The sequence below is a fragment of the Epinephelus lanceolatus genome, chromosome 5, assembly GCF_041903045.1.
Source record: "Epinephelus lanceolatus isolate andai-2023 chromosome 5, ASM4190304v1, whole genome shotgun sequence".
Taxonomy (NCBI): Eukaryota; Metazoa; Chordata; class Actinopteri; order Perciformes; family Serranidae; genus Epinephelus; species Epinephelus lanceolatus.
In genome coordinates, this window is record NC_135738.1 from 4,273,368 (window position 1) to 4,294,067 (window position 20,700).

Sequence of the window (20,700 nt, forward strand, 5' to 3'; positions counted from 1 at the left end):
TAGGAGGATGGCAGTCACAGCTTGTGACTTAAGATGATCTAGTCTGTAATTCTAGTAAAACCTACAGTCGCTTCATCCTTAAACAATTTCCAGGTCCATTTAAAAGACATTTCTCTGCTCACTGCTGGTCATTGATGTTTGAATCTACTGAGCTTCATGAGGCAGGTTATAGGTAGAAAATGAGAACAAAAATCAATCTGTGTTTTCTGCATGAATAAAACTTTAAACAGGAGACTTAAAAATTGACAGGGCACGTTCTATGCTCCAAGGACTCCCTGTTTCACTGGGTATCATTATAATAATTAATTATCACCACTATTAACACAGACCATTGAACAGATTTATTTGAACTGTACTTTTGCTTTCTCACATTAACACATCACTATTTTAAATGATAACCAACAGTCCCAACAGCTCGTCTCAGAGGGCAGAGTCCTAAAACAACACACATTTATACAGAGATGAAGTGAACTCACTCTTCGAGCTCCAGAGCTTCATGTGCTGCAGAGATACGAGCCTGTGGGTTCCTCTCTCTCCACGCCTTCTGCATAACTGTCATCAAACGAACACAAAGAAGAACATTTAAAGATCCAGTGTGCAGGATGTAGGGGGAGCTAATGTTTTAACTGGGACAAATGGTAGGTCACATATCACCCCAATTCTCACCTCCCTCTCTTGGCTGCCAGTTAACTTCAGAATGATTTTAAGATTCTTTTAATAACTTTTAATCCTCAACATGGTTTAGCTCCCAGTTATACAGCTGAGCTTCTGACTACCTGTGCTCCAAGTCATGACCTGAGATCATCAAGTCTACCCTTGCTAGTCGACCCTAGATCGAGGCTGGCAACTAAAGGTGACTGGGATTTTGCCATCGAGGCCCTGAGGCTCTGGAATTCTCTGCCTGAGGAGATCAGGCTTGACAGCACATTACCTGTTTTTAAATAATTGCTTATGTAACAGAGGTAATAATTTGGTGATTCCACACACCATTACAAGCTGTCTTTCTGTCATTATGGAAGGTGCACTGATTTTAATGTTGTTTGTTGAGATGTATTAGTTACCACAGAGATTTCTTCGTTTTTTTGTGTGTACTTGAACGCCACACTGACAAGGCCCTGCAGACTTCACTGAGGAGCCCCCGTGCTCTGTTACAGTCTGCTGTCTCTGTTGCCTTCAGCTAAGCTCTGCCAAAAATACTTTACTTTTTATGGTTCAACGTGTGTTTTATTTGCCGTAAAAGTTCCCGGAAACACTAATTAATGTTCTGTGATGATGTTGGGTGGTTGGAGATGTATTTTAGGTTACTGTGCAGGTAACTTTATTAGCTTGTTAGCTATGAGTGGCGGCTAATCCAGGTGGTGTGGCTGTTTGATTTGCAGCAAGCTTTACATGTTTTGTTTCAGTGTATGTTGAGCTGCGGAGGCTGATTGTCTTGTTTTAGATCCACCAGTGCCGAAATAAATGTGGGTGCAAGCCGGACAGTGACAGAGTGGGTCATTATTTAATCGACACAATGTAGGAGTACTACCCTGTTACACTTAAACATATTTCATAGGAAAGCTTTCCCTATTAATGCCTGATTTGTAACTTTTGTGTTTTATTTCCTTTTGTGCTGTTTTGGCCTCTTTTTGTTTTCTAATTATTGTTATAATTGTCTTATTTTCATGCACTTTGTGAAGCACTTTGTTTAGATAAGTGCTCTACAAATGAAGCTATTATTATCATATTACATCACCACCTACGCACACAAATGATGATGCTGTACTGTATATGTACGTGTTTGCTTACTGGCGTCAGCAGGCCGCAGGTGGTCTGAGTCACATGTAAAGAAGGTCTGATGGTCTTGTGCCGACAGATTCATATCGTAGTATGTCAGCGGCTCTCGACCTGTTACCCACGTATATCTGAAAACACAGAGATTGATAATCAGCAGCGCACTAAGTGAAAGATCAAGAGAATGAAAGACCTGAGCTAATTCAGCTGCTCAGATGTTCCTAAGATGTTGTTCAGATAACAGTAAATGAGTCACAGCCTGTGCAGCCTTAATGGCTATTGTACTTGACTGAGATTGGCTGGAGCTCCGCATGCAGGTTGAGAGGTAGAGAAAATGACAGGATAATTACAACATGAGAAATGGGAAAGTGGAGGATGACTCAATCGGAGGAGCAGGAGGTACATCAAAGAGAGGATAAAAGCAAGAATGACAGAGAAGTGAAACTGATGAGCACAAATCAAAAGGAAGGAAAGTAAAAGAAATGTGAAGAAGAAGAAGAAAGGATGAGAGGATGCACAGAGACAGAAAGGAGGAGTTGATAAGGAACAGATGATGGTCAGAGGAGAAGATAAATGAAACACGAGGATAAAGAGAAAACGGCAAACAGATGACGGAGTGTGAGGTGAGAAACAGAGTAAGAGAAGGAGAAGAAAGAGCTTATCAAACACAGATAAGGAAACACGAGAGAGACTGATTAGGAAAACAAACACACACACACATCAAAGAGGGGGAAGAAAGAGAGAGACAGTGGAGGCCTGAGCTCAGCTGCCGTCACTCACCGATTATATTCAGCTCCACGAAATAAATTCAGCGGATTTCTCCATACTTTACATTCTGCAGGAGGGAGACAGACAGAGAGAACAACAGTGCTGATGAGTGTCGAGGGTAAAGTCGACAGAGAGCCTCCTCGCCACACTTCAAAGGGCTTGACTGTGCGTTCTGCCATCCGCCCCGCAGCTGCCTGACTGGCTATCGACCTCTCTGAGCACAGCTGACAGGGAGAAGGCCCAAAAACTCCTCAGTGACCAAAACATGCCTCTGCACAAACTCTCACTGCTGTCAGTGTTTTGGCTCACAGCACTCAACAGATAAATGCAGGATACAGGATATAAAGATTTGGGGGTTTGATATGTTGATACTATTTATACTTTTTGACATGTGATAAATTTCCCAACAGAGAGGGAAACTCCGGCAATTTTACTCATCAAGATCAGTCCCTTCATCATGAAGAGTTTGACTCATTCTGAGAAAACACCTGTAAAATGTGACCTGTGACTCTGGAGGAGCTGAAAACCCCCTGATGATGCAATCACAGTTACTATCTTTACTTTAGGGAACATTTATAACAGACAACTTGTGTGACATGCTTATGTTTTAAAGACCTGAACATTTACATGAACGTTTAGGAAGGATTTGAGGCAATCCAGATGCATTGTGGGAATTGTAGGGTTCAGTAGTTTTACAGCTTGACCCATGCTTGGTACCAAAGTCCTGCAGCGGGTCAGGTAACCCACGAAAAGCTGTGTAACGGGTAAAAATATGTATAAAATATGTATATATATAAAAAAAGGTACGGGTAAAAATGAACTACACAGATTGTTATTTTTTGTTTTTTCAGAATGAACCAAAGTAAAAAGCAGTATATGTGTAATATTCTAACATCTAAATCTCTATTATCAAGCTGCAGTTCCTTTTATTTTGAAAGTCAGTGACACAAGTGTAACCTTTAACCCCATGGTCTCATTGGTCACCGACGTGGAGGACTCCAGCCATGAAACTTTGCAGCCCGAGGATGAGGTGGCAGCCTACATGGAGTTCAAGACACCCAAGGAGGATCCTTTGGAGGTTTGATGGTGGTGGAAGGAGCATGCTAACATGTTTCCTAACCTGGCAGTGATTGAATGTTTTCACCATCCAGTCAAAGAGACGTCCAATTCAAGAACGGAGAACCAGCTTAATGTGAAGGACTGGGGCCTGGATGGGTTTGATCACATATCCCCAATATATCCCCGAAACTATTAAACGCCAACTCTGCTTTTATTTGTATGTTTTTCCGACAGGAAACTGAAGCCGTTATCTCTGCTCTCTTCGACGCCAGACCCCACTGATAACAACAGTAATTTTACCTGCAGAACACAGGAGTTGCTGCTCTACAGCTGCCTCCATCTGTTATGTGTTTGTGTTGTGGTGTCAACAAAAGCACGCTGTTTAGCTTCTGTGCTGGTTAGGAGGTCAGAGGAATACAGCTAATGTGGAAGATCGATAACACACAGTTCTGAAAGACGGCTTGACTCAGTCACAAGACACAATCTATTTTGCCTTGAAAAATTAATTTAAATAATTAACTGTTTCATTTATCAACTTATAATTTCAGCACTAGCTACTATCTTTAAACCGAACCCAATGCTGACGTTACAAAGAGTAGAGAAGCCACTATAAACACTTTCAGAAATACTACCCCCCACTGAAAAACAAAAAGACACATTTCATGACTAAATGTGGAGCCACACTAGAATCAGTTCAGCCTCACACACTAGCTGAATTCATGCTGTACTATATTCTTTCAGTTCAAGTGCAGAGCTCTAACTAATCAATCAAGTGTCTTCAGTGAAACTGTCTGTCTGACACTTCTGCTGTAACAAAAGAAAAGAATATGCGACACCCTGCAACTCTGATTTGAATGGAGGGATTTACAGAGAGGAGATTATTAGCCAGAAAACTGAGGATTAGTACAGTGGAAATAATTAGACTGCCTTTCTTCTCTCAGTCATGGCTTGTTGATTTCATACAGCACACATAATCCTTTTTAATTCAAAGTTGTTTGGCTGAAAACAAAAGCAGGCTGCATGGTGTCTCCACAAACAGTTCAAGAACAGGAGAGATTAAACTGATCAAGCGACTTTATACATCATTACAGTTTGAACTTTCACTTTCATCAGAACTTTGGCTCCTGCTAACACGATGTTCAGTGTGTAGAAAGTGCTGCTGCACAGAATCAGACTGAGCTACTTGATATATGCTGCATTATGGATGCATATGTAGGATAAATGTTTTCCCGTATTATACGCGATGGAACCGAAAGAATTATTCAACGCTGAGAAATTTCCTCTTTTGAAATGAATGAATTTCCACTGGGGAGCAAATTCACATATAACGGATTAACCACGATCAAAGCATCGCTGATGTAGAACGCAAAGCCAAGAAGGCGCTAAGCAGAGCTCACTGAGTGACTGTGCAGGATGTCGCTGGACAGACTTGAATTTCTTAGATTTCCTCTGCTGGAGTTCAACAAGTTCACTGTGAGTCACTCAGTATGGCCTCACTGTGCTTTTTTTAACACAGCAACACCTCTTCTTTAAACGTTTATCAGAACAGAGAGCTTTTCCTGTTCGCCTGTTTCTTTACTGGGGCTGTAATCGACTCAGAATTATGTCAGTCCAATTTGACTTGGCTGTTCAACACGAATATTCAACTATTCTTTCCTCTTTTTTCCACACAGAGTTTGAGAATCTTAGTTTAGAGTTCAGCGTGAAGCTCAGGGTGACAATCAGTACGTTTACATGACATTAGAGAAAACTGATTTATCGTGTCAGTCCGACTAAAACCAGACTTTTAAAATCCATGTATACATGTTAGTACAAATCCTGGAGCTGCTCCACAAACAGTAAAAAAAGTGCAACCACTACTAAGATGAAGGTATATTTCCAGATTCACAGTTTGAAGCAACACATTCAAACAAAACTCATGTGGACAGAGTTTCTCACATAAACCTTCTACAAGCTGAGACAGTTCCTAATTTAACGTCAGTGCATCAACACGAACAGGTGACAGGATGACAAGTGTTGTGCTGCAGTGTGAACAGCTGTCTGTATCTGCAGCAGAGAAATGATTCTGATAGCAATCCTATCAAAAACAATATCAGTAAAAACAAGTGTGAAAGCCTCTCCCCAAACTCTACATTAAAAATCAATGCTTTCATTGCCTTCAGCAGGCCGCTGGGGTTTGTTGCAGTGCGGCTGAAAAATTGCTTTGACATTTTACAACATTTTGGCTCTTTAGTCCTCCTTTTTGAAGTTAACACAGCAGAACCAAAGTGAAGGGCAGCAGTGACCGGCAAAGGAATGAGATCTGGAGCTGAAAGTTAAAGTGAGCAGGGACTCTGAGCCGGCCCTTTGTAGCTGTTAGATAAATACATGATGGTAATGAACATTATAACATGGCAGTGAGGCGTCCATCTTTCTGTTCATGTTCTTTGTGTGTTTTACAGGGTTCATACAGACATGACAACATGAAATTTAACAACGTCCAGGTACTTTTTCAAGCACTATTTTTTTCATTTTCAGGGAAATTTTTATCAAACATAAATAAAGTATATGATCAATGTCTCTTCTCAGTGAAGGGTTACTTATCACACTCTTTTTAGACATAATTGTATAAAAATCCTCAACACAACATTTGAATAGTGTGAGAGCTACGATGCTAACGTCACTATAATACAAAACTTTCTTGCGCTTTGAAAAGTTCCAATCCACGCAAAGTTGCAGAGCAAGAGCATCAACGTAACCATAGAAACTGACTTCAACTGAACACACGAGTGGCGCCCTCCTGCCTGCACATGGTGCCTATCAGACAGATTTGTCAGCTCGTTACTACAGGAAGGAAAAATTATCTTTAAAATAAAACCATCTGAATTAGCGCAAGGAAACAAGTGAGCTGGAGCTTAAGTTTCAATATCAGTTTGAGGTGTAGCTATGACACTGCTGCACTGCTGAAGACAGACGACGACAAATGACAGTGAAAAGCTGGCTCATGACATTAAGTCATGTTAAGTTTAGCCAGCACAGGCCTGCTGGTTTTAACGGGGTTTTAGGAGGTGAGTAAAAACAAACTATGATGGGGGCAGGACATCACCAAGGAGAGGAGGAGCACACCACAAGACGTTGATGTGTCAGAATTTAAAAAAGAAAAAGCTGAGCGATTTAATTTTATTGACTTGATGAACAAAACTTTTGTCAAATTAAAAGACAGCGTTATGTGGCTCATTCGAATTTCAAGGACTTGTTAAACACGTATTTATAGAAAAATGGTCTTTTCATAAAACTGTTTATGCAGCAGACAGACAAAAATACTTTTGAAATCGGTGCTTTGACCAGAGAAGACAGAGAAAAAGGGCTGTGGCATTCGCTTCTCATCACGAGGTAATAAACCTACAGCTACCAGAATGCACTGCATCGCATCAGACCAATAAACGCTCCCACTGGTGGGTGACATAATGCGAACTTGTCCGTTTGACACAATGAGGGCCAGCTGGTAACAAATGATCTCCTATCACAGTTAAACAGCAGCTAAAACATGTTTCAGGCAACTCAGTAACTCACTTCCTGTTCACAAACTCTCACTATTACAGCTAAACACGGCACTAAAATATGTTTCTGAAAACATTTTTGGCAAGAAATACGCAGTGCAGTAACAGAATCTTGGTTCATATTCACACAGCACTGCCCAGTCACAGTCACAGTCATAGGACAGCAGTAAATTGACGGGAAAGGGAGTGAGCGGGGGATGATGCTCAGCACAGGGCCGTGGGTTGGAACTGAACCCAGGACTCAGCCTATAAGGTGTGCACACTCTACCAGGTGAGCTAGATGTCGCCCCTTGACCTGCTTCTATACTCTTTGTGTCTGTGGTGGCATAGGTGGTGGGCAATACGAAAATGTGCAGGTACAGACTGTAGTTTAAGCAACAGACCAGGAGAGCCAGCGAAACTCCTGGATGACGTGATGCATCATTTGCGTCATTTGGCAGAGTTCTGTCAGGAGGGGAGGAGGGATATCAAGGCACGAGTTAGACTGAGGGAAGTAAACCACAGTTTATTTACACACACTACCCACATTGTTTTGATTGTTTGTTTTTTTTTTTTTTTAAAGAGGCAAATGTAAAATAATACCATGAAAACATTTTTCATTGTACAAATCTCCCTTCACATTTTCTTGATCTCACAGAAGCATCTTTTTATTACCAGCTGGTCTCTGTTTCTACTAAAATGCTCCCTGTTGTGAGTGATGGAAATGTTGGCGATGATGTCAAACACCAACACAGAGCTGTATACTGTTGTTAAAATCAGGCTCTGTCCTGCTTTCTGTTCTGATGCTGCACACAGCTCTGTGAGGTGCTCTCATGTGTGTGGTGGATGTTCCTATCAGCTCTTACCGGACACACTTTGTCGATTAGAATCGGCCTCTCCATTACTGGTGTTGGAGTTGCTGGGGGAGCTGCTGTCCACTCCGCCCAGCAGGGGGCGCAGGTGACTCACAGACACCTGCTCTATGAAGGACGTCCCATATTTCCTGAAATACCACCACTCAAATATCTGAGAGACAGAGAGAGGGAGAGAAAAATATTCAGTTTAGTTCAGTGGTGACCACATGGATGAGTAAAGAAATACTTTATGTTTCTCCTCACACAGAGGTGATAAATCTAAAAGATGCAGCCAACCTGAGTTTCCACATAAAACAGGATGAACACACAAAGACAATTACTGGCTGGTAGCTGGTTTAGAAAAACTACCCTGTATGCTAAATAACTTCAGCTAGCAGCTATTCCCCATCTGCTCCTAACACCAACTTTATGATTTCAATTAGACCGTGGACTAAACTACTCCAGTGATTAACACTGTCTGCACCAGTAGTTCTCAGCCGTGTGCCACAAAAGCCCTGGAGTGTTCTACAGAATTTAACCAATCACCACCTCTAGCCTGAGAGGAGCGGAGAGGAACTAATCAGTTAATCCTGCTGTTTGGTTGGACTGAAACTCTGCAGACTGTTGGGTCATGGTGGCACACGTCTGAGAAGCACTCGGATGACAGAGTGGCTCGTCCATTAATCTGCATGTTAAAGTGTCTCTGAGCAAAGCACTGAGTCCAGGCTGCTGCATGGCGTCCTCATGTGTGTGTGTCCGGTGAATGAGAGGAACTGTACAAAGCTTTGTTGTGCTCTCAGGTTAAAAGCACTGTGTACTGTGAGTGCACTCTATTTATCTCTATATCCCCACACTGGGTTCGAACATCACTCTCCTTTAACAAATCTGCACATACTATTTCTAAACCAAACTTCTGCCCGATCACCTTATACTACCTTTCTGACAGTATGTGAAGGTTGCTGGTTTGATTCCAGTCCATCTGTGGCGCTTCAGCAAACACATACTGGTGATGCCACAGTGAGAACATTTTGCCACGGATTAACTGGACACAGCGCCAGTGCCAGATATTTTACCAGATATTCATCAATGACGCTCAATATCTGTAACATGCTAACTTTTGTCTTAAATGTTACATCTTCAGATCCTCTCATTACTTCATTTACTTCTCATTACTACTTCTTTGTCTCCTCAACATTCAGGTCGTAGTCACCCCAATAGCACAGGTCCATGAATGCTACCAGTTTCAGTTTCCCCATGTCCGAAAAGGTCTGCTTAGGTCAGTGTGGTGTAAATCCCATCAATCATCCATTTCCGTGACGGTCCACAGGTCTTTTCCTGTAACCACGTGGACTGTAGGTACAGCAAGAGCACCGACTGCACATGCTCCAATCTCTTGCTCCATGCTGCAGCCCAGTCCAAAACACTGCTGTCAAACCAGCCACTGCAGCCTCACCACAGTGAAGATAGTTTAAAGCTTGAAAATTTGACAGACATTCACTCCAGACCCAGCAGCATCGTTAAATTTCACTTTAACCCGATGTCGGCAGTAGGAGGACAGTGAACACACCTCCAGGCACTCCCATTTTCTACCGAAAGCTGAAGCAGACCATCAACTGTACTGTGAATAGAATTGTGTGCGTGTCAATGTGATCGCGGCCCTCTGCTGACGTATGTATGTTCGAGCCTTTACGAAGCACACACTCTCAGTTTATAGTAATCCTAGCTTCATTCGTCTGACTAAGTATCATTAACACACTTAGTACTTTACAAATCAGAAATTCTAATTTGATAAACTCAGGTGCTGATATGCAAATACAAAACAATTGGGTTTCATTTCTATTTTCTTAAAAAAAGCAAAACTTTGGTGGGGGCAGTGAACAGGTGATGTAATCACTGTGTAAAAAGTCCTTGTTTGCACAAACACAATTCTAAGGCACTGACACACCAAAACGATGGTCAGCTGTTGCCTAATGTCGAGCTGTTGATGCGCGTCTGTCACTTTAGTTTTAACAGTGTGTCTTCAGCTCTAGTCTAAGTGGCGTGTTCATGTGCAACTTTTAGGCCGAGACACAGGCAACGTGAGATAATGCAACAGTCGGCTTTCCGTCTCGTACCATTGGCACTAGTCGGCCCTTGTCTGCTCTTTTTTTTTTTTTTTTTGGCCGATTCAGTATGTTGAATTAGTGTTGGAGCCAACCGAGCCTGTTGATGAACTAAACCATTCTGATCGGCAGCTCAGCTCAGCGCATGAGAAGAGAAACAGAAGTGAGGAAAGTAAACAAACAGCTAAAGTCAAGAGGGTGTGAGATCACAACAAACTTTGTTACATTACGTAAAATTGTATTTTTAACAATTGAGCTCTTTAGCTGAAGTTCTTGTTTGTCAGCCCACAGTCAATATCATTTGTTCTTTCAGCGTCGGGTTGTGTTGTTAAGGTGCTAACTGGTTAAGTAGTGTCTCGAATCCGTCCTGTCAGTCTTACTGCCGGTTTCCCTTTTTAAATGACAGACTACTGCCGCCTGCTGGTATGGAGAGTTCTTTCCTCTCACACAGGTGCAGAACATAGGAGCTAGCCGGCCTACCCCAGACACAGACGATGAGAGGAGACGCAGCAGTTGGCCTTTATCGCCACTAAGTCTTTGATGACAGTTTGGTGCATGGGGGCCCTAACACCAACATAGTGTTCAGCACCAACTACCACGACGAGCCCAACACATACTGCACATCAGTTAATATCGAGTTACCTGGTGGGGCTGTTCAGTGAAGGACTGTGACTACAAATATTAAATAAGGATGTTGCTAAATAAAAAAAGGTTTGAAAATATAGTAATTTAAGAACCATTCATGAAACAGTTTTAATGGCTGAAATGTGTGAAAAGCATCCAGAATACTGATGAGTACAGTATTTTACTGAGCGTACATGCTGCCATCTGGCAGAGCTGTTACACTGTCAGCCTCTGCTTCAGGCAGAAAGTGATTTTTGACGGGACTTATCTACAACACTTCAGTGGAAACCAACCTAATTGGGACATCAACATCTTTTCCAATTACAGAGAAATGACCAGTGCTGCTAGGACGAAATCAACTGGCTTCCACCACATTTCTTAATCATCTCTCAGAGCGTGTGCAAAGCTCAACACCTTTCCTGAGCAGCCTACGCACATTGGCCAATAGCCCGCAGGGAAGAGAGAGTGAGTGAGTTAATTAAGAGAGGAGCTATTTTAAAATACAGACCAACCACTGTTGCACAGTTGGCTGTCTCTGAGAAGAACTTGAAAGAGAGATAAAATACCTGCATGAGAAGGAAAAGACTCACCAACAGTTTCATTATTATATCGCTTCCCTGCTTTGATGATTTGTCACATTTTTATTTATTCCATTTATTTTTGACTACTGACGTACACCAAACTTTTTTTTCCTCCTTTAGAGCAGCTGAGAGAAGAGTGGCAGCTCGATATGAAGGTCAACAACGTCAAACCACAAGTCACCAGTTTGGTGCTGCAAACAAATTAACTGTTTAATGCCCAGAGATGGAGAGCTCTGTTAATATCTTCAGACACACCCCACACAAAACACCTCAAACTGTGTTCTGTGTACGAAAGGCACTGACAGTGTGTTACATGGTGTCATACACCATGAGGCAGGAGAGGCCGGAGGGTGCCAGTTTTTTAGCAGCTCCTCTTATAAAGGACCAAATGAGTATAGATTTCCTCTCTCTTCAAATCCTCATGGCCTCTGAACCTGTGATTATAGTCCGAACAATTTACATCCTGGGCCCATAAAGTCACCTGAGGAGCCACCTCTGAAAATTAATTTTCTCTTTTGAACATTATGAATGAGAATATCAAGTAAGAGCTCACAGTCATCACCCTTAAAGTGGGATTTTTACATTTAGCTGATGCACCAGAACAACTTACAAGGAGTATTATAAAAGCAGGAGCCTGAAGCACTTAAGTTATTAACCAAGAGTCACACCCATTGTATTTTAATAACATTAAGAGAGTCAAATAATAATTTTCAAAAAAAAGATAGCCTTGATTTGTGAGAACTGTCTTCAAAATCATCACTAATATCATAATGAATTTGAACTCTACTCTCAGTATATTCAGATCATACTGTGAACTTCTGCACATCTCAGGACAATATTTTACAAATTTCTACACAAAAAATTACAACTTCTTAAACTGTTTAGCTTTTCCATTTTAAGGCAGATATATTATACATATACTTTTATATTTTTATTATATTTTTTCCTTTTTCTAAATTCAACCCCAATCCCAGAAAAGTTAAGACGCTAGATAAAACACAAATAAAAACAGAAAGCAATTATATGCAATCCCTTTTTGACCTATACTGAATTGAAAACAGTACCAAGATATTTTATGTTTACACTGACAACCCTTGTTGTTTTTGTAAATATACACTCAAATCTGAATTTGATGTTGCAATAAGTTCCAAAAAGTTGGGACAGGAGCATGTTTACCACTGTGTTACATCACCTTTTCTTTAAACAACACTCAAGAAGTGTTTTTTGTTGTTTTGAAAGTAGCTTTCAAAGTAAAATTCTTTTCCATTCTTGCTTGATATCCGACTTTGGTGTCTCAACAGTCGACGCTTCATAATGTTCCACACATGTTCAGTGGGAGACAGGTGTGGACTGCAGGCAGGTCAGTCTGGTACCTGCACTGTGTCACTACGAAGCCACACTGTTGGAACACGTCACAATGTGTCTCATTGTCTCGCTGGAATAAGACGCAACGTCCCTGAAAAAGATGGTGTCTGGATGGCAGCATATGTTGCTCCAAAACGTGAAGTTACCCATGATGCAGCTCTCCATCCCATCACAGATGTGACGTTACTCATGATGCAGCTCTCCATCCCATCACAGATGTGATATTACTCATGATGCAGCTCTCCATCCCATCACAGATGTGAGGTTACCCATGATGCAGCTCTCCATCCCATCACAGATGTGAGGTTACCCATGATGCAGCTCTCCATCCCATCACAGATGTGACGTTACTCATGATGCAGCTCTCCATCCCATCACAGATGTGACGTTACTCATGATGCAGCTCTCCATCCCATCACAGATGTGACGTTACTCATGATGCAGCTCCCCATCCCATCACAGATGTGAGGTTACCCATGATGCACCTCTCCATCCCATCACAGACGTGAAGTTATCCATGATGCACCTCCCCATCACAGATGCTAGCTTTGAACTTTGAGCTGGTAACAATCTAGATGGTCCCTGAGGACAGGACGTCCATGACGGACTGGTCAGACCACTTTGTGTCAGTCCATCTCAGATGAGCTTGGGCTCAGAGAAATGGGCGGAGCATGGTAGAGTCTGAACTGTCATTGGTAGATGCAGTGATGTGTTTACTGACAGTGGTTTTCCAAAGTGTTCCTGAGCCCATGTAGTAATATCCTTTATACAGACATGTTGGTTTTTAATGTAGTGCAGTCTGAGGGGTCAAAGGTCACGGCCAGTCAGTGTTTGTTTTCGGCCAGAGATTTCTGCAGATTCTCTGAATCTTTTGATGATATTCTGGACTGTAGATGTGAAATCCCTAGATTTCTTGCAAATGTGTGTTAAGGAACACGTTTTCTTTAACTGTTAGACTAAGGACTCTTTTAGGGCCAACGTCACAATGACATCATGTTATCACCTGGAGGTGGGGCTGCCTCTCCCCCACAGGGCTGTAGGCTCCATAGGAGTGTTAAAATGTGTTTGTCTTGTTGTGTTATTGGGAGCCAGAATAGAAGGAGTCATGGCTCAAAACCAGCCGCCACTGCCCGTCAAAAAAAACAAAGACAATTATGGTTAAATGTGATAAGACCAAAGGACCTGACGGAGGCCATCATCAAAAATGCTCACATCTGCAGCGCACACTTCATATCAGGTTAGGGAAAAAGTATTTCCTGTTGTAGGGATGAATAAGGTTATGTGTATTAAGGGTTATCATGTCCACCTCATCAGAAACTGGGGAGGGATTAAGAGGAATATTGGATTTCTCTGGAACGCTAACTTTTTAGCACATTAGCTAACATTAGCTTCCATAGCAAAACAAACAAGTGCCGTCCTCCTTTGTAAGACTGGCGTTGGAGTTATTCACATTTTACACAGTGTCCCAACTTTTTTGGAACTGGGGTTGTATTTTTCTCCAATTGTGTTTTGTTTTTGCACCAAGACACAGAAAGCGAATTCCTTGTATGTGAAAACCTATTGAAATACTACTTAGCAAATCTGATTCTGACTAAAAAGAAGTGATGTTTCTTACCAATATGAGTCCTGATATGAGGGAGGAAGTGCCCGTCAGAGCCACGTAAAACTTGGGCGTCAGGGTGTTGAGAAACATGCTTACTGTAAAGGAGACACAGAGAGAAGAAAAGACAGATGGGTTAGAGATTACTATTAAACACTACAAAACCTCTCGCCTCCACCAAAGGAGGATATATCAGAAAAGATATTTGCAGAATCAAATGCTGTATGTCCATATAAAACTAGGTTATGTCTGCCCAGAAGACAAGACTGCGAGAAACACATCAAACAGACTCAGAAGATTCGAGCACATTTGTGATCACAAGACATGAAACATTTCATGCTAAAACACAGCATCCACATGCAGCGTTTGGCATTTCCCAGAGAGCCCTGCTGCTCAGACGTGAAATTGCACAACGCCAGGGGAGCAGGGTAAGCCTGACTACAGAGTGAAGACACACTGTAGAAAACCAGGGAGCAAATTGAGCCTGACTGGCAGCTGAGATACAGTATTCACAAGCAATTTACTAAACTTTACCAAGCAAATACAACTTTTAGCTTGAAAATATGTCATGTAGATGGTGTGTGAATGGCTGTGAAGTGGACAGAGTAGAAACCGCAGTGAGTTTAGCAGCATTCAACTCAATGTGTAGCTGGTAGTTAATTTTCTAATGCTAGCTCTCAGCATTTACTGAGCAAACAGCCTTGAACTCTGGCTACTACAAAAACAAGAAGCTTCACTTCTACTACTCTTATCAGCACAGGTATATCTCATCAGTGCTGTCAGTGACTATAAAATGTGATGGATGTCAGAATTTACTATAAAAAATGAAGTATTATAGGTTTAACTTACCAAAACAAAAGCTTTACATTTCAACTACAACACCAGCTCTCATCACCCCTCAACCCCTTCACATTTAACTCGTTTTCTACACAATTAAAATCTTCTACTACCAGTTACATCAGGTCTGTGAACTGGAAAATTAGATCTCAGAAGGCCTTATCTTACACACAGTGCACAGCGGCGCTCAGCACAGCACAACAGTCACTGTTAATTTCAGACCGATGCAGTTGTAATTTTCACAGCCAGCAGCCACGCTGTGTGAGTAGCAAATGTATGAGAGTGTACATCTTAAAATGAGGTGTGGTCAGGTGAACTCTTGCCGTACTGCTGTGCTGAGGCTGCAGAAAGTGAGTGATCTGTTGACCAACAAAAACCTGGTCTGAAGTCAGAGTGGCTCAGTATTTTACTGCTATTTAAAGAGTGTACTATTCAGCTGGTGAGATGCACCGACATGAGCGGGTTCAGAATGCTCATAGACTCTGCTTGTTACACACACAGCAACACATGCAAGGGTGCAGGTGGGTGAAATAATACATCATTTAAGAGGAAAATAACAATTACATTCTCTAAAATGTCAAATCAACTGCTGTCCCACGCCATATTAAGAGAGACGCTGTGTGCATTAACACATGAGGAGCAGCATAACTTCATTATTTCAGAAGCTAAAAGTTTAGTTCTGTTTCCTCTGTCAAGTTTATAACCACAGTCTTTTGTCCTGCTGCTTAAATGTCCTTTAATATTTACACAGTGACATCACTGATCTTACTGCTGTACATTCGGCAGAAAACTGCTCGCTTCTCCAGTTTGTTGAGTCAGACATGAAAATAGCAGTGTATTTACAGGGAATTGAGATGACACAAGCTCCTTTTACTCTGCCTCCTCAAGGTGGGAATTTCACGCCTTTATGCCGGCTCGCCATTGTGTGTAAAAGGTACAAAGGCAGAATGGAGGGACAGAGTTGACCTGCCTTTAAACCAGCATCAGAGGTAGTGACAGCACCAAATCAACGTCTATATAAACGGGACAACCGGCAGGACGGGATCATGAGCGGTGCAGGTGTGACATTTTGACGACGTGTTGAAAAAGTAGCTGATAGCAGTTAGCAGCTAACTCAAAAAAGTGTAGCAGCCAAAAATGTCCACAAATTGGGAAAACAATGAGGTCCAGGAGCTCCTTTACCTTCAAGCAGAGGACGAGATCAGCCACCATATTAACAGGGACCACTAATGATTATTATTGACATGTTAATGTCATTGTTATCCTTAATAAAGCGCCGCCAACACATATGTTAAATGTCATATTAAAGGCCAACGCTGTTCTGTTACATGTCACACCCATTGCGCTTCTTCTGCTTCAGCGATGCCGGCATGCTGTCTAAAATCACACACTGGAGCAACATGATGCCGTCGTTGTTTGGTTCTATATAAAAATGCAAACGTGGCTTAAAGAAAGACTGTGTAGCGGCTCTATAGTGTGATCTTTGTGTAAAAAGGGCTGCTGATTGGCTAAATTTATATTCACGCCCAACTCAAGTCAACTTAAGTAACATTACAGTCCTGATTTTGAAGTTTTAACCACTGGTTTTTACCTCATTTTATCCCTCCTGTTCATTTTTATTCTATTTTATTCATTAATTTTCTTTTCTTTGTACGGACATTTAATCATCATCATTATATTTTATTGTCTTATTGTTGTAATTTTCTAGTCCTGCAAAATTTTACATTTAGTTGTTAGTGTTATCCTTTAAATTGTATCTGTGTCATTCCAAATTTGCCATGTGAAGCACTAATTTAGGAACTCAATACAACCTCTTCGCTCTGAACACCTTACTTTGCACCCAGATTATGCGCCATTTAAGAAGCAAAAGTGTCTGGACATGTCTTAAATGCACTTTAGATCATGTGCTACAGATAACTTAAATATGGCCCAGAGTCAATGATCCATATCAATCATGTTTTACAGTACAGAGCTGAGCCACACTCCTCTTAAAACACCAGTCTTCATCACAACCCTGATACTTTCAAGCCAATTGTATTTCTATTCCACCAGCATCGTTCAAAGGTAATGTATTCATAGTTTATGTAGCAGATCATTATCAGAGATTTTCATGCACTTCTGTTTAGAGTTATTGTCGCGAGTTAATTTCCCGCCCTGAGTGTTGGAAGGAATGAGTGTGACTAAGTTGTTTTAGCTGTAATACTTGTGATATTATTACGCTTGCAGGATGAAGCAACAAAAACAGTGTCACAGTGTCCTCCTCTGCCATCTGTTTTCAATTTGTGTTTTCAATTTCACAAACGTCTCTTTGAGGAAAAAAACAAAAAAACAATCAGTGATAACCAAAGTGACAAATGATGTTTGGAGCTGTGACCTTTCTGTTCATTATCTAAAAACTGTGTTTATTTTAAAATGCACTGGAGTGATAGTGAACTGAAGTTCTGTCTTTATGGAGCATTATTTTAATTCTGTTTTTATGCTTTAAGCTGGATGCAGATATGAAGTGCCTCCTGCAGCCACAGAAATCTGAATTTGAAGATAAAAAGCAGGTTGAAGTGACTGAGAGGGAAACACACAGTATAAGCAATGATCTGCCTGGAGAGATTAACTGCTACCTGACTGGTGTCACCTGTAAATAGATCCTAACATCTACGACTGCACAGAGCTGCAAACCTGCAGTGAAGTTCAGTGTGTACAGACAACCTGGCCAATGATTATTAACATTTTCACTTCCAAATAAGCTATGTATTTAATATGGTTTAAGAGTTTAACATCAGTCTAACTGCTTGTATGACTGGCCTGTGTATTCTGTGTGCTGCCATTCTCTAGCACAGTTATAACTGACAGGAATGGCAGCCAAAAAATAAAGTGTACAAAGTGTTATCAATATTATAGTAGGACATTTCACTGATTTTTGGTGAGCTGCCAAAATGCACTGTCATTTCTGCTGGTGGCTACAGGTGACCTTGCCCTCCTACATTTGGCTGGGATTCTCTAAGCTGTAGTAATCGATGCTCCACTGATAGACCATCGCTCCGCCATTGTGTTGGGATGTCACATGAAATCACCAGGAGTCAGAAGATGATAGGGAGGGTGGGACAAAGACCCCACTCAGATGAACCCCAGCCTCATACCCACACAGAAACACACACACACGCATAAACTAAGTGCAGCTGGACAGCTATTCATGGCTGTGAAGTGGAGGCTCTCGTCCTCGCAGAAAAGGCTCTTTCAGATTGGCCTGTGGTAACAGCTGCTGTCAGCCTGCACTGATGAGAGGATACTGCTGTCTGGCTGGCAAATGACTCATCTTCATCAAGCTCAAAAAATGGGCCATAATTAACATACGGTCTACTCACAGGAAATAATATAGGAGGGTGGCTATAATCCAAAAGTCACAGATTTAAAGTGGAAACAGAGCTTTGAACTTTGTCTCTATAGAGATGATCATAAATCAGGATGTTTTCACCAAGCTAGAAAAGGTAAACTTGGAATAACAAATAAAGATTACTGTGTTGTGATGGTTTGTTCCACTTCTGCCCAAAACCTGTCCTGCATTTCACACTGGACTAAGTGACTCTGCTGCACTTGTTCCATGTATATAACACAGTCACTGAGACATGTTCCTGTTGTTTGTGTGTGCAGCGAATGAAGCAATCATCAACTGAGCCACTGAACAGAAAAAAAGACTCCGTATCAACAGGACCATATGCAGCAACAGTTTACAGCTAATCTTTTCACTGCAGAGGATATTTCTGACCAGTTAAGCATATCAGTTTATGGGTTAATTTTGCTGGAAAACATCACTTGGAGCTCTGGGAACATGTGATGTACATTTTACCTCATGTGAGGACATTTTAAAGACTAAACAAAGACAAGCAAAAACATTATCAACTGATGAAATAAAACAGTTGTTTGCTGCGGTCCTGTTTGATTTGTCTTGAGGTAAGACAGCGTTAGCAGGGTTGTGAAATTAAAAAAAATAGATCCTCTCTTAACTGCATGCCCTGGAATCAAGCCCCACAGACAGAAACCATTCATCCTCCTTGTGTAATTTAATTACATAATCAACGGGTAAAGTTATAGCACGAATTTCCCAATTGGAGATCAACTGAGACTCAGACTAAATTAAACCGAAATGTAATCAAGCCTCAACATCACACAATTAACTGTAGAATCAGAATGAGACGGCTGATGCCAAATAAGATGCTCAGGTCTCACAGCGACACGGATCAGACACATGACCATGAAGCTGATGGTTTTTACAGAAAATAAAAAACTGAGACATGTTCACTCTGTGTGTGTGCAGCGATTAAAACATCAGCAATTAAGCCACTGTAAAGACAAAAACCTCAACACCACCAGGAGTATATGCACCTTCAAACACTTAAACTCAGGGGAGGAGAGGGGATTCTTTTAGGATGTTTCATAGCAAATGTGGCTTGTGTGTGTGTTTCACAATCAGCCCACTGACTGCAGCTACCCAGGTCCAAGTCAACCACCTTTTTAACCTTAAATTATTTGGTTCAGCAAAACAAAGCTCTGCAGAGGAATATCCTCACATTCATACAGACCACCACACATTGGTGGCAAACTTTTAAGCAAATAAATTTTAATAGATTAAACAGCTCATCACCACAGCTTCAGAATACGCTTCCTGGTCAGCAGTAATGCCGTGTATATGTCTTGGGCTTTTATTGTGAAAGGTACGAACAGAACAGAAGGACTGAAGCTGTAATGCACTGCCACTGACAAAGAATTTGGCATCTTGGTTAAACTACAGAGCCTCCATGTTATTATTTTATTACTGTCATATGTACAGGCACAACTCATATTCCCCAGCAACATATTAGCCAGAAGCTAGCAGCAGACCAGCAGCAAGTGATGTTTTAGCAAATCAGCTGATGTCTTGTACAGTAAACAGTGCAACAAAACTCAGAGCGCTCAAGACAATCAGATTCAGCACACGGTACTGTTTAGACCAGTGGTTCCCAACTGGTGCAGCCACATAGTCCAGATTTGTCCTCAGTCATTAGTTCAAGGTCCACACAGTTTAATACATTTAGCATCACACTTGGATTCAGCCATTTCATCAGGGTACTGTAGTTTGTTGTCTCTTTTCAGTAGCTGTCCGTTAGTCAGTCACTCTACAGCAGGAAACAGCACTTCAAAATATTTTTTTGTTTGTTTGTTTTTTTACAAACTTGACATATTCCCAAGTCACTTGCGGTCCGTTAAGAAAGAACCACGTGACCCACTTTTGGACTGCAACCCACCAGTTGGGAACCACTGGTTTAGACTCTCAAAAAACACATCTGTAGTGTGTGTGTGTGTGTGTGTCTCTGAAACTGTGACATTGACAGCAGAAAAAATTCAATGTCACAATTGAAAAAAGCTGTGCGTCCCTGAATGACACCAAAACGTGGCAGAGACTCTGCATACTTTGTTTATTACATGACTGTTTTGATACAAACGTTGACCTGCCAGTGTGGCAGATAGCAAAAACAAAAGAGTTGACGTGCTCGACTCACCGTTTGAAAAATCACAGGGTGCCGACCCAAAACTCACAAACTAAATAAATCCAAATGTCAGCACTCACAAATAACAATCCAATTAAAT

General features: G+C 41.4%; 1 protein-coding gene across 8 annotated transcripts in view; it reads right to left on the reverse strand.

Annotated features, from left to right (window-relative positions):
* LOC117262602 (suppressor of tumorigenicity 7 protein homolog) overlaps window positions 1–20,700 on the reverse strand; it is an 89,846-nt gene that overhangs the window by 16,387 nt on the left and 52,759 nt on the right. For all 8 annotated transcript variants that reach the window (XM_033635626.2, XM_033635624.2, XM_033635623.2 and 5 more), the window contains 5 exons: window positions 14,260–14,342; window positions 7,985–8,144; window positions 2,554–2,608; window positions 1,789–1,904; window positions 477–552 (listed from right to left, as the gene is read on the reverse strand). In XM_033635626.2, the coding sequence (XP_033491517.1) occupies window positions 477–552; window positions 1,789–1,904; window positions 2,554–2,608; window positions 7,985–8,144; window positions 14,260–14,342 (490 nt within the window). The remainder of the gene's footprint in view (window positions 1–476; window positions 553–1,788; window positions 1,905–2,553; window positions 2,609–7,984; window positions 8,145–14,259; window positions 14,343–20,700) is intronic.